The following is a 14,226-nucleotide window of genomic DNA, read 5'->3' as shown; positions in this document are numbered from 1 at the left end:
CAGCAATCCCGAAATAGCCCTTTGAACCCTTTGAGCTGAGTATCCCCTGGTTTGTTGTTGTTCTGTTGCTCAGTCATGTCCAACTCTTTGCAACCACATGGATTGCAGCATGCCAGGTTTCCTGGTCTTTCACCAACTCCCGGAACTTGCTCAAACTCATGTCCATCGCATCGGTGATGCCATCCAACCATCTCATCCTCTATCATCCCCTTCTCCTCCTGCCTTCAATCTTTCCTAGCATCAGGGTCTTTCACATCAGGTGGCCAAAGTATTGGAGTTTCAACTTCAGCATCAGCCCTTCCAATGAATATTCAGGACTGATTTCCTTTAGGATGGACTGGTTTGATCTCCTTGTAATCCAAGGGACTCTCAGCAGTCTTCTCCAACACCAGAGCTCAAAAGCATCAGTTCTTCCCTCCTCAGCCTTCTTTACGTCCAACTCTCACATCCATTCAGGACTACTGGAAAAACAGTAGCTTTGACTAGACAGATCTTTGTCAGCAAAGTGATGTCTCTGCTTTTTAATCCCTGGTTTACAGGTGAGAAAACAGAGAGTCACAGAGAAGTGGAGTTAATCTCCAGAGTCACAACACAGGGAAGTGGCAGAGTGGGGATTCGAACTATCACCTCCCATCCCTGAGGCCACTGAGGGACACGTGAGTGCTCCCCTACACACATAGACACGCACAGAAACATAGAAATAGACACAACGGACACGCAGACACACAGACACATACAGACACACACACACACACACACACACACACCCTTGCCGGGCACGCCTCCAGCCGCGCAGGGCCTCCCCTAGGGCAGGAGGTGGCCCGGGGGCGGGGCGCGGCAGGTCCCGGCGCCGAGAGGAAGTGCCGGCCCCTTGCCTGACTCCCGGGCGAGTCCTCCCTCGGGTCGGGCCATGGAGGCGGAGCCGCCGCTCTACCCGGTGGCGGGGGCCGCGGGGCCGCAGGGCGATGAGGACCGGCTCGGGGTTCCCGACGGGCCCGAGGCCCCGGTGAGCGGGGACGCGGATGGCGTCGGGGCGCGGGCACCGGGAGGACCTGGGACTCCCCGGCGGGAGTGGGATGCAGCCCCGGGAGCCGGGGGCGGCGGGGCTGGACGCGGGAGCGGCCGGGATGCGCCTTTGCGAGCGGCCGTGGTGCCCCGCAGCTGGACGAGCTGGTGGGCGCGTACCCCAACTACAACGAGGAGGAGGAGGAGCGCCGCTACTACCGCCGCAAGCGGCTCGGCGTACTCAAGAACGTGCTGGCGGCCAGCGCGGGCGGCATGCTCACCTACGGCGTCTACCTGGGTAGGTGGCCGGCGGCGCGCCCCGCTGCGGCGTGCTGGGCCCCGGGCCCGGCGAGGAGGCACGGCCCGCGGGCTCCGCGCAGGGACCCAAGGCTCCCCCCACCTCCCCTCCTCCGGCTCCGTCTGCGGACCTGAGGTTTCTCACGGAAAGAGAAACCTCGGCCTCCCTTCCTCTTTCACTTCTCAATCTGCGCCCTCGCAGATGCAGCTGCGGCGCCCCCTCAGTGGGTGCGTCCCCGGGCGGCGGGGCGGGGACAGCCTCTGCCCTCGAGAGTGTGTGGGCGGCGGGCTGGGAGCCCTGGGCGGGTCTGCTGCCATCCTGAGTGGGGGGGCGGCAGGGCATGGGGGCGCTGGGGTCCGAAAGTCCTGCAAAGCGACGCAGGGGAGGGGATCTAGAGTCAAGTTACCATCGTTGCCACTGGCAGTGGCACGCTCGTCCAGTCTGGGCCACCCCGCTGTCCTGGGCATTGGAGTTAGTGATCCCTTTGGTGCCTGGAGCTCCCTGCCCGGCTTTGCGTTCCCGCCTCTGCTTGGTTTCCCCCAGAGCCAGGCGGCCCCCTACATGCCCGCTCCCTGCCCCCCCAGGCCTCCTGCAGATGCAGCTGATCCTGCACTATGATGAGACCTACCGTGAGGTGAAGTACGGCAACATGGGGCTGCCCGACATCGACAGCAAGATGCTGATGGGTATCAACGTGACGCCCATCGCCGCCCTGCTCTACACGCCCGTGCTCATCAGGTGCACCGTGGCGTCCCTGCCAGGGCCCGGCTGCCCCCACTCCGACCTTGAAGGGGTGCAAGGGCTGTTGGACACCGGGGTCTCCAGCTGCCCTGGTGTTCCTGGGGGGTGGGGAGAGGCCTTGCTGACCTGGAGAAGGAGTGAAACCCAGGTTTGGGGAAGAAACAGGAGCTTTGCCCTGGGACACCGTGGGTCTCAAGCAACAGGAATTCGCTCTGGCTCCTTCCCTCAGCTTGCCCGTACCCCACGTGGCATCATTCTTGTGCCCTGCTTTGTGGCCTGGGGCCACAATGACCTTATGAGGTCAGGGCTGTGGCGTTTCTGGAAAGAATCTGATCAGCTAGCAAAGCCCAGGGACGCACCCCAGGACCCATCAGGGTGGCAGTGTTGAAGGACATCGCTCACTGCAAAGGGCATGGTTGGGCAGGTGCCCTGGGGGCGTCTACTCCAGACCTGCGCCTTACTGGCATCCAGGGCCGTCTCCGGGCCCTCCACCAGAACCTAACCACCAAGTGGTAGGTCTGTGTTCAGATGGGACCCAGAGATCAGTGCATACACTGGATCTGTTCCCCTGTCTTTCCAAAACAAAAGCAACCCCCGCCCCACCCCAGCTCCTGGACTGTTTCCTTGTCTTAAAACTAAAAAGAGAGAGGTGGTGAGGGAGAGAGAGAGGCTGAGAAAGAAAGGAAGGAAGGAAGGAAGAAAACCTCCTAGGATAAACGTTCAGAACTGCCCTGACTAGGTCAGAAGCATATAAAAGGCTTTATGGCTCTTGAAACCTATCGCTATTATTCACAGGAACCTCCTTTCATTTCCTTTGTGCTGGGCACTTTATAAGCATATTGCATTCCCTACAAGCCAAGGTGGATGCTCTAATCTTAGACACAGGGAGACCAAGAGATTGAACCCATTCCCACAGGCAGAAGTGCAGACTGAAAGTCTGAACCCAGGCAGAGTGACTCGGAACCCCCATGCTTTCCCTACCCCCATACTCCCAGGTGGACTTTCCAAAGGACTGTGCCACCTGCCTGAGCACTGACTGTCATTTTTAAAATCACAGCCTCATCAGCAATGAGTGTTAGTATTTTTACTTTTTTTCAGTTTCAGAATGTATAGTGCAGTTTCGGTGCCCTTCCCCAAATAGATTAGAGGAGAATGGCACCCCACTCCAGTACTCTTGCCTGGAAAATCCCACAGACAGAGGAGCCTGGTGGGCTGCAGTCCATGGGGTCGCTAAGAGTAGGACACGACTGAGCGACTTCACTTTCACTTTTCAATTCCATGCATTAGAGAGGAAATGGCAACCCACTCCAGTGTTCTTGCCTGGAGAATCCCAGAGACTGGGGAGCCTGGTGGGCTGCCATCTATGGGGTCGTATAGAGTCTGACACGACTGAAGCGACTTAGCAGGAGCAGCAGCAGCCTGCCTATTTATTAGATGGCAGTTCAGTTCAGTGCAGTCGCTCAGTTGTGTCCGATTCTTTGTGACCCTGTGGACTGCAGCATGCCAGGCCTCCCTGACCATCACCAACTCCAAGCTTACTCAAACTCCTGTCCATTGGGTCAGCGATGCCATCCAACCACCTCATCCTCTGTCATCCCCTTCTCCTCCTGCCCTCAATGTTTCCCAGGATCAGGATCTTTTCCAATGAGTCGACTTTTTCGCATCAGGTGGCCAAAAGTATTGGAGCTTCAGCTTCAGCATCAGTCCTTTCAATGAATATTCAGGGTGGATTTCCTTTAGGATGGACTAGTTTGATCCTAGGTGTGTGACCACCCTATCATGGTTATCTAGGTCATTAAGACCTTTTTTGTATAGTTCTGTGTATTCTTGCCACCTCTTCTTAATCTCTTCACAAGCAAGTATACTCCAATTAAAAAAAAAAAAAAGAGCCAGGAAGACCCTGTTGTAGAAGAGAAAGCAATTGTATCAGAAAATCAGAGTCACTGAACTTTGAGCTTGCTGGAAACTCAGATAAAGGAAATAATGAGCACAAATACTCAAAACAAACAAACAAAAACCAAAACAAAGCTAATCCCGGGATCAGAAGGGTGGTGTCTAACCTGATCAGCCTCCGCGCCCTGAGTGGGCCCTTGTCCTGTCCTTCGTCAACCCCTTCCTAATATGATGTGACATTTTCCAAGAGCCAGTGAGGCTGATGTTCTAGGAGCCAGTGAAGAGGAAACTTCCCAACTGACCACGCTGGACTGAAAGGGCAAAGTGCAGAGGGGATGGGGCGCCAGGGCTCTCTCCGTGGTCCTCAGTTTCCTCCACCCAGTTTCCTGGGACAAGTTCCTCGGACATTCGCTTGGGTCCTGCATGTGGGTGGAGGAGGGGCCTCGGTAGTCAGCCCAGAACACAGATGAGGGCTTCTTGTGTCCAAGGGCCACTGTCTCCTGATACCCTCTCCCTGCTTTATCTCCTCCATCCCTGCAGTGGCCATGAGAAGCTTGCAGCTGGGGTACGGCGCACATTACATCTGTGTGGTTACAGTGGCTCACCTGAGGCCACCAGCAAGTCCGTATCTCTGAGACTCTAGTTCAGGTCCCTCGATTCCAAGGCCAGGGGTCTCTCCCCACCTCAGCCAGCCTCAGGAGCTGAGACCCAGAGTTGTGGCCCTGTGGTTTTGGGCTGAGGCCCTCTGGGTAGCCTGTGGTGCCAGCATCCTTCCTCCCACTTGCAGGTTCTTTGGCACCAAGTGGATGATGTTCCTGGCTGTGGGCATCTACGCCCTCTTCGTCTCCACCAACTACTGGGAGCGCTACTACACGCTTGTGCCCTCAGCTGTGGCCCTGGGCATGGCCATTGTGCCTCTTTGGGCCTCCATGGGCAACTACATCACCAGGTGAGTCTGGTGGACAGCAGGGTAGAAGACCGGGGACCCAACAGAGTTGTATTGTCCACCTCAGCTGGGGGACCTTAGGCCAGCCTTATTTGCCCTCTGGGCCTCAGTTTCCCCATTGGTGGGACACAGGCCGGGTAGCACATATGCCTGGGTGCTACCCGGCTGGCTGACGTAGGGCGGGGGAGAGCCTTCTCTCCTTTGTGGTCCAGGATGGCCCAGAAATACTACGAGTACTCCCACTACAAGGAGCAGGATGAGCAGGGCCCCCAGCAGCGCCCACCACGGGGCTCCCATGCACCCTACCTCCTGGTCTTCCAAGCCATCTTCTACAGCTTCTTCCACGTGAGTGCCATGCATGGGGACCCTGGAGGCAGGCTATTACAGGCCCAGAATCACATATTGCAGCCCATCCCAGTCTTTCCAGCCCTCTAGTCCACAGCCCTTTCTTAGGCCAACCCTTGCTTGCTTACCTCTAGTGACAGAGACCTCATCACCTCACTGTCCATGGTGCTGACGAGGAGGAAGTCCTCCTGCATTGGGCACCCCCACCATTGGACTGCCCCCCAGAGATGGGAGGGCCCCTGTCCTCCCAAGACTGTGCTCAGACCCCTCCCAGACGGTGCCTGTCCTCTCCACCTGGTTCCATGCCCCGCACCTGACCCACACCACTCTCCTGCCCACAGCTGAGCTTCGCCTGCGCCCAGCTGCCCATGATCTACTTCCTGAACCACTACCTTTATGACCTGAACCACACGCTGTTCAACGTGCAGAACTGTGGTTAGTGCTCAGGGGGGTGGGTTCCCTAAGGTCTGCTTGCCTCCCCTGCTGAGTCACCCGGCAGACACTGGGCCCTCAAGGGCAGAAAGGATGCCCTTGCTCACAGGAACCAGAGCTGAGAGCCTGCCATCACAGCTCTGGTGATTGGGAAAAGCAAAGGGCCTTGTTCTTAGGACATCTGACTCAACCTGGGGTCAGGGTAGGGTGCATCCGGGAAGGCTGCCTAGAGGAGGTCCATCTGGGCTGAGGCTGCCTGTGGAATCTCAGGATCAAGTATACCCTCAATGCAGGGAGATGTATGGAGGTGGGAGGTGGGCTGGCAACCTGGGGAGAGGTACTTTCAGCCCCCTTGGCCCTCACCTCCAAAGGGCTTTCCCAAGGAACCCTGCCTTTGCAGGCACGGATCCTCAGCCACCCCTCTAACCCTCCCCTCACCCATCTGCTTGGTCTCATTTCTTTATGGCTGAGTTGCCAGTGTGCCCTGCTCCCTGCCTCACGATGCATCGCCCGCCCCCCCCCCCCCCCCCGCCCCCTTCCCCTTTCTCAGGCACTAACAGCCAGGGCATCCTCCTCGGCTTCAACAAGACGGTTCTGCGAACGCTACCGCGGAGCCGAAACCTCATTGTGGTGGAGAGCGTGCTCATGGCGGTGGCCTTCCTGGCCATGCTGCTGGTGCGGCCCGGGGTGGGGGTGTGGCAGGGTCAGGTCTGGGGCCCTTGGCGGGGAGAGAGGCGGCTTCGTCTGGTCTGGAGTCAGGGCTAAGTCCTCGGGAGGGGACCTGAGCCTATGCGCTGGGCTTGAGGCTCGGAGGCGTGGCCGATGCCTGTGGACTGAGAGAGGAGTTGGAATGCCAGAGGCCAGTGAGAGAGGGTCCAGGCCAGATCCGGGGTCGAGCTGGAGACAGGGTCCTGGAGGACTGGTTGTGACACCGGGCGGAACCAGAGGTGGGGGGAATGGGGGGCGGGGCGAGGGTCCGAGGTGTGGCTTCAACCTGGGGGCGGGGCCAGAAGGCGGGTCCTGGGATTTGCCGGGGGCGGGGCTGGGCTGAGGGGCGGGGCCGAGTTCAAGGGGCGGAGCCAAGGCTCCCGGCGGCCCGCCCCCTCCCTCACCTCCTGGCCCGCAGGTGCTGGGCCTGTGCGGAGCCGCATACCGGCCCACGGAGGAGATCGACCTGCGCAGCGTGGGCTGGGGCAACATCTTCCAGCTGCCCTTCAAGCACGTGCGCGACTTCCGCCTGCGCCACCTCGTGCCCTTTTTCATCTACAGCGGCTTCGAGGTGCTCTTTGCCTGCACTGGTCTCGCGCTGGTAAGTGCAGCCTGCAGAGGGTAAAGCCAGATAAAGTCCACGACATCCCGTTAAATTTGAGTTTCGGATAAACAACAACAAATAGGTTTCGAATTTATCAGTTCAGTTCAGTTCAGTTGCTCAGCCGTGTCCGCTCTTTGTGACCCCATGGACTGCAGCACGCCAGGCCTCCCTGTCCATCGCCAACTCCTGGAGTTTACCCAAACTCATGTCCATTGAGTCGGTGATGCCATCCAACCATTTCATCCGCTGTCGTCCCCTTCTCCTCCTGCCTTCAATCTTTCCCAGCATCAGGGTCTTTTCAAATTTCGAATTTATAAGTATGTGTAATAAAAACACAGTTGGCCCTCCGCATTCACAAATCCAGAGGGCCCACAGCACTGCCCCATTTTATAGAAGGGATTTAAGCATCCACAGAGGGTGTCTGCAGAGTCCTGGACCAACCCCCTGAAGACACCGAGGGACAATTGTAGGCCCAGATATTTCCCCCCCTCTCCTTTTGCCTCTCTCCCTCAATCCCCGTGTACCTTGGGAAAGTTACTTTCACCTCTCCCAGGCTGCTTCCTCATTTGTGAAGTGTCTAATGACTCACTTCCAGTTGAGACAGAACCATGCTCAGAAAGTGTTTGGTTCCACGTGGGTTCCAACCTTGGTGTCCGGGGCCACTGTCCAAGCATTTTCTCATGGTCTGTCACTAAGGAATCTTCCCAAGAGCTTTGGAGGAAGTTGGCCCTGTGGTGGCCGTTGAGAGGGTAGGATGTGGCGTAATGTGAGTCAAAGAGCCTGGGCCAGCTGACCACCAACCTCACCCCTTTCCCCCTAGGGCTACGGCGTGTGCTCGGTGGGGCTGGAACGCCTGGCATACCTCCTCGTGGCTTATAGCCTGGGCGCCTCGGCCTCCTCGGCCCTGGGCCTGCTGGGGCTGTGGCTGCCACGCCCGGTGCCCCTGGTGGCGGGGGCTGGACTGCACCTGCTGCTCACTCTCAGCCTCTTCTTCTGGGCTCCCAAGCCCCGGACCCTGCAGCACATCTGGATCCTCTACACAGTAGCCGTGCTCTGGGGTGTGGGCAGTGCCCTCAACAAGACTGGGATCAGCAGTGAGTATAGCTGTGGGCTCTGGGTAGCTGGACAGGGGATCCAGGGGCTCCTCGGGGCAGTTGTGGGAAGCACAGACATCCAAGGGACAAACTTAGGGGCGATGGACACCCTGGAGGGCTGTCATGGGGCCTGTGCACTTGCTGAGGGCAGGTGGGGATCCCTATGTTGGGGGGGGGGAAGTCCATGGACACTGCAGGAACAGATGGGGGCTGTGGACACCCTCAAAGCAGGTATTGAGTCACGTGCATGGACATCCTGTCGATTTCCAGGGCAGGCATGGGATTCAGGGTGACATTGTGTGGTTCCATGAGCTGAGTATGGGGCTCTATGGACACCTCTTCAGTTCAGTTCAGTTCAGTTGCTCAGTCGTGTCTGACTCTGTAACTCCATGAACTACAGCACTCCAGGCTTCCCTGTCCATCACCAACTCCCGGAGTTTACTCAAACTCATGTCCATTGAGTTGGTGATGCCATCCAACCATCTCATCCTCTGTCATCCCCTTCTCCTCCCACCTTCAATCTTTCCCAGCATCAGGATCTTTTCCAATGAGTCAGTTCTTCGCATCAGGTGGCCAAAGTATTGGACACCTCTTAGGGACCATGTAAAAAAAACACTGGGGAGGCCTTATTTCATACTAGGAGGCAGGGTCCACCTTGGCATAGTTTCCAGAACATTGGAAACATATCAAGGTCTGTGCCCCAGAGCAGGTCCATTGCATCCCAGAAAAATAACCAGGATGTGTCCATTAGGGGGCTCACCGGAAAAGTCCCTGATGCTTGGAAAGATTGAAGGCAAAAGGAAAAGGGGTCAACAGAGGATGAAATGGTTAGTTAGCATCACTGGCTCAATGGACATGAGTTTCAGCAAACTCCGGAAGATAGTGAAGGACAGGGAAGCCTGGAGTGCTGCAGTCCATGGGATCGCAGAGTTGGAGCCGACTGAGCGACTGAACAACAACGAACCACTAGGGGGCAAGCCAGGACCGGTTTACAACAGCTTTCTAAGCGCTCTTGCCAAGGGTTAGGACCAGCACAGGGCATCTGGGGATCCCCAGAAGGAGATCCGCAGCTCTGGGCCCCACCTGGCCCCTCTCCCCTCTCTGCCCTGCCCTGTCTGCAGCACTCCTGGGAATCCTGTATGAGGACAAGGAGAGGCAAGACTTCATCTTCACCATCTATCACTGGTGGCAGGCTGTGGCCATCTTCACCGTCTACTTGGGCTCAAGCCTGCCCATGAAGGTAAGGGCCATCCCTACTCGACCCCCCTAGACAACAGATACTTTTGAGTGCCCACCCTGGCCTCACAGACCCTGAAAGGCATTCTGGGTCCAAGGGCTAGGCCCTGGGCAAAGCCCACTGGTTGGCCCCACACCCATCACTGGTTTGTTACTTACTGCACCTCCTGCCAGCCTCAGTTTACCCGTGTCTGAAAGGGTTCATAGTTTGCCCTCTCCTTGTGGGCACATCCCAGCTGCCTGGTGGGTTGTTTGGTCACCTGTTCACTAGATGTTGGGCTCTGAGCTGGATGCTGAAGGTCCCTCTCCCTTCTTGACCCTCAAGGGTCCTGGCCAACTTTAAAAACAATTTAAAAAAATACTTATTTGGCTGCACTGGGTCTTAGTTACAGCACACAGGATCTTAGTTGGAGCATGTGAGATCTAGTTCCCTGGCCAGGGATTGAACCTGGGCCCCTTGCATTGGGAGCACAGAGTCTTAGCCACTGGACTATCAGGGAAATCCCTGGCCAACTTTTTTTTTTTAATGACAGAATAGAGAATAGCAGGGAGTATGCCTGTGAATATGTGTGAATGTACTGCCTTATAATGTAAAATTATTTCTGACTGCCTGTTACAGTCAAACTCTGTACTACCTCGGGAGGCAAAAGGATTATCATTACAGGAAGGGAAACCGAGGCCCTGAGAAGTAGGGTGGCCATAAGGGACAGAGCTGGGGTTTGGGCCTTGCCGGCAGGACGGTACCCAGAGCTTGGCTGGCCCCCAGGAGGAGGGAAGGGCAGCCGAGGAGCTGCGGCGTGCCTATCCGGGCGAGGGGCGGGGCCGGCGGCCGCGGGTCCCCTGCATTTAACCCCTGTTGGCCCAGGCTAAGCTGACGGTACTGCTGGTGACGCTGGTGGCGTCCGCAGCCTCGTACCTGTGGATGGAGCAGAAGCTGCGGCGAGGCGTGGTCCCACGCCAGCCCCGCATCCCGCGGCCCCAACACAAAGTGCGCGGCTACCGCTACCTGGAGGAGGACAACTCCGACGAGAGCGAAGCGGAGGGCGAGCGCAGCGGCTGCGGAGGTGGCGGCCGGGGGGACTGCGCGGAGGAGGAGGTGCCGCCCGCGTGGCCACGACCCGGCCCGGAACCAGCCATTCTCTATCGCCGGCCCTGTCCCTACGAACAGGCTCAGGGAGGCGATGGGCCGGAGGAGCAGTGAAGGGCCAAGCGTGATCTCCGGCCTAGGTTTAACGCGTCTCAGGTCGGGGTCCCTCTGATTCCGCGCGCCAATTTCCGGAAGGACCCTCTGCTTGCCCCGCCCCGGGTTCAGGAACGCCCCTCCCAGAGCCTGGCCACCTGGAGCTTGGGATCCTCCCCGCAGCCTCTTCCAAGGCGGACTGGGTCCTCGAGACCCCTCCGCCAGGCCCAGGGTTCAAGAGACCGCACAGCGGAAACCATCCTCCGACCTTAGGGGCCGCTCTCCACGACCCACTCCCCGGCCCCAGCCCCGGGGCAGGGACCCCGCAGTCCCGCCCCAGCTCCCGGCTCCAGAACTGGGCTGATCGATGTGTCGCCTGCTTTGCACATCCTTCCCCACGGTCCGCCGAGGTGTACGATGATTTTAAGAAAATGGGCAATAAAGAGATTTTTGTATTATCCTGATTGGGAAGCGTGTCGTGGGTGAGCGGAGATGGCCCGGCGTGTGTGGCCGGGTGACCCAGCCGACTGGGGCATTGGGGTCGCCTGCCTTGAACTGAGATTGGGGAGGGAGGGTCCCCTAAGCCCTGCTCACCAGGCTGTTCCCGCTCCTGGAGGTACCGCCTCTGCCCACAGCCGCCGGCTTTTGCCAGTTCCACCCCACCCACTCAGGACAAAGAGGCGCCTGGGGGTCGTCAGTAGGGACCTCAGGGGAGTGTGATGGGGGCAGCAAGCCCCACGTTGGGCTAGAGGAGAGGATGGAGTCCCACAGCCCAGGTCCCTCTGCCCCCTCCTCTAGCATACCCAGCCCTCCTGTTCCACCCCCATCCTTTCCTTACCCCTTGGGCCGCTTCTGCCCACAGGTCCCCAAGGGATTCCTTTTGGGGCCAAGTCCATTTCTGAGCCGTGCGCGGGTCACCCCGTGTCTAGTATGGGCCTGGGGCATTGATGTCTGAGCCCAGCTAAACTTGGCTGCTGATCTTCCGGGGTGACAGCCTACTTTGTGATGTCCATGAGGGATGGGAGGCCCCCTATCCCCCGAGGTCGCCCACCACTGTGGGGAGAGGCAACCGAGATCCTACTGTGAGGAGAGGCAAGGGGACCACAGGAGGGTCCTAGAGCCCCCAGCTGCACCCCAGGAGATCGGTACCAGCAATGCTGGAGCCAAAGCATTCCTCCTCACACCACATCCACCCCGGCTGACTCCCAGACCCTTGTCCACACCCACCTCAGCATCGGTCTCCTAGCTTCTTCCACCATGGCCCTCTCTTCTCTGCCTCCCGCAGCCCGTGCTTGAGTTTGGTTCCAGGAACCTCAGCGAGCCCTGGAGCCAGGCTCTTGACCTCAGACAGGGGGTCAGCCCGTCTGAGCCACTTTCCTCCTCTGTAAACTGTATCTGTGGTGGCGCCAAGGTCCCCAGAGCCTGTAGGAGACTCACAAGGGCACAGAGGATATTTTAAATTGTCTAAAATGTGGACATCTCCCTGCTCTGAGCAAATTAACAGGTTCAGTTGGTTCACAATTTCAGTGTTAGATGACACCACAAATCCTTTCATGTCATATCTTTGACAAGGTGGGTTTCCTGTGGTTTTAGGATAAAAAATGGACATGACCATGGAACAAGAAATGAGACCGGGGGTGTCCCATCTGATTCCAGGTTTGAGAAGCTGGCCGGTGCACATAGCCAGTTTTAAATCACGGTGGTTATTGTTGTCAAGTCATTACGTGGTATCCAACTCTTGTGGGACCCCATGGACTGTAGCCCACCAGGCTCCTCTGTCCATGGGATTTTGCAGGTAAGAATACTGGAGTGGGTTGCCATTTCTTTCTCCAGGAGATCTTCCAACCCAGGACTCGAACCCGAGTCTCTTGCATGTGTCTCCTACATTGTAGGTGAATTCTTTACCACTGAGCTATCAGGGAAGCCCGGTGGTTATTAGAGAAGGAAAAAAAAATACCATTTTTTTTCCTTTCTATTGCTGTGTATTATTCAATATATTTTCTAAGTGACTACTAAGTTATTAGAACATACATACTTATTGATTGGACCTAAAATAATTCACAAATAGAACAGCTAGATATTTCTTTTGGCTTAGGAGCACCATGAATAAATTACTGAGACACTGAGGGTTTCAGGACCAGGGAACACTTGGGCAGCTCTGTGTTAGCAGAGGGCTGGCATGGAGTTACCTACAGGGAGGCCCTCGTTGGACCCTGGGCCCCCCTCCTGCCTTATCCAGAGAACTGAAGCATCTTTTCTGGCCCCAGCCTGGGGATGGAGATTAAACCTATGGTCTGTGATGCCCCAGACCCTGCTCTGAACCAGCGTAAACTAGTCACCAAGTTGCTTTTGGCAGATTCGAGGATCCTGCCTTTATGGGAGGCAGCAAGGCCCACACCTCTCCACAGCCTCCCCAACAGATGATCTCTAGACTCAGATAGATGAAGGGGCTGAAAACTGCCTGCCTCATACACAGACTTTCAATGACAATCAGACCCAGACTGAGTCATGCGGGGTGACTAGCACTCTGTCCTCCCCGTTCCCAACAGCATCTGGCACGGAAGGCAGTGTTCTCTGATGGCAGATATGCTGACCTCCTTCTGGCAGGAGATGCTTGAGCAACCAGATGCTTGAGCCATAAGCAGGGCAGGGCATCATTTGGGAAAGTGTGGGCATCTGGGCATGCCAGGCAAGCGAGGGGAGGGGAAGACAATGGTTCTACAGCTGGTCATAGTTCCAAGTCATTTCCAGGGATGAGCCCAGGCACGCAGAGCGGCCACCTGAGAGGGAGCATGACTTTCAATGACATCCTTTGCGGGGGGGTAGGCTCCCCATCAGAAGACTCCACACCCCCTCTTACTGTTCCTGGCACATGGACAAGACCCACAGACAGACACATGGAACAGGCCACACCCATGACAAGCAACACACACACATTCACACCCAGAACAAACAGGATTACTGTCACGGCAGCAAGCCCCAGCAGGCCAGCTCTTACAGGGACACCTAATTAAGCCATCAGATGTGGATGCTCCATCCCTTGGCAGCTCCAGGTCTGGTTGTAAAGTACAATATTGATGTCTCTGTCACCTCTGGATAAGGGGACCGGGTGGCCATCTGGACTCCAAAGTGGAAAGTCAGACTCAGCATCATGGTCTTGGCTTCTGTGATTCTGTGTCAATCTGCCTTTGGGTAATTTTAAAAATTATATGATTCCAAGACTCCATAGTGTAAGATTTTAACTATCTTCTCAATAGCAGATGAGAGAGCTTGAAAGTCTCCTTCTAGAGTCATCTAGAGATGCTGAATCAGAAGCAAACTGGGTTTGGGGACGTCCCTGGCAGTCCAGTCGTTAAGATTCTGTGCTTTCTAGGGCGTGTAGGTTCAATCTCTAGTCGGGGAACTAAGATCCCACATGCCATGGCATCCCATATGGCATGGCCAAAAAATAAAATTTGATAAATTCTGCAACTGAGGTAGGTCTACATTGGCAGGATACAAAAGTAAAGGTTGCTCTTTAGAGGGTTTTAGAGTTTATATTCAGAAAAGTGAAAGTCGCTCAGTCATGTCCAATTCTTTGGGACCCATGGACTATACAGTCCATGGAATTCTCCAAGCCAGACTACTGGCATAGTCCTTCCCTTCTCCAGGGGATCTTCCCAACCCAGGGATCGAACCCAGGTCTCCCACATTGTGGGCGGATTCTTTATCAGCTGAGGCCTCAGGGAAGCCCAAGAATACTGG

The 14,226-nt window shown here is 56.6% G+C and overlaps 1 protein-coding gene across 2 annotated transcripts; it reads left to right on the top strand.

Annotated features, from left to right (window-relative positions):
- The first annotated feature begins 877 nt into the window (after positions 1-877).
- Positions 878-10,945, top strand: UNC93B1 (unc-93 homolog B1, TLR signaling regulator). 2 transcript variants are annotated; one of them, XM_024987049.2, is made up of 11 exons: positions 878-1,006; positions 1,162-1,303; positions 1,888-2,041; positions 4,725-4,886; positions 5,096-5,228; positions 5,570-5,663; positions 6,211-6,335; positions 6,787-6,969; positions 7,793-8,066; positions 9,188-9,306; positions 10,211-10,940. In XM_024987049.2, exons 1-11 carry the CDS (start codon positions 911-913, stop codon positions 10,559-10,561), a joined length of 1,833 nt encoding a protein of 610 aa, XP_024842817.1. In that variant the 5' UTR covers positions 878-910; the 3' UTR covers positions 10,562-10,940. The 2 variants fall into 2 exon arrangements, with proteins under 2 accessions (XP_024842817.1, NP_001180076.1); NM_001193147.1 differs by having other exon boundaries at positions 892-1,006; positions 10,168-10,945.
- Positions 10,946-14,226: the final 3,281 nt, after the last annotated feature.

This window comes from Bos taurus, chromosome 29 (genome assembly GCF_002263795.3).
Source record: "Bos taurus isolate L1 Dominette 01449 registration number 42190680 breed Hereford chromosome 29, ARS-UCD2.0, whole genome shotgun sequence".
NCBI lineage: Eukaryota > Metazoa > Chordata > Mammalia > Artiodactyla > Bovidae > Bos > Bos taurus.
This window is presented reverse-complemented; position numbering and strand designations above follow the sequence as displayed.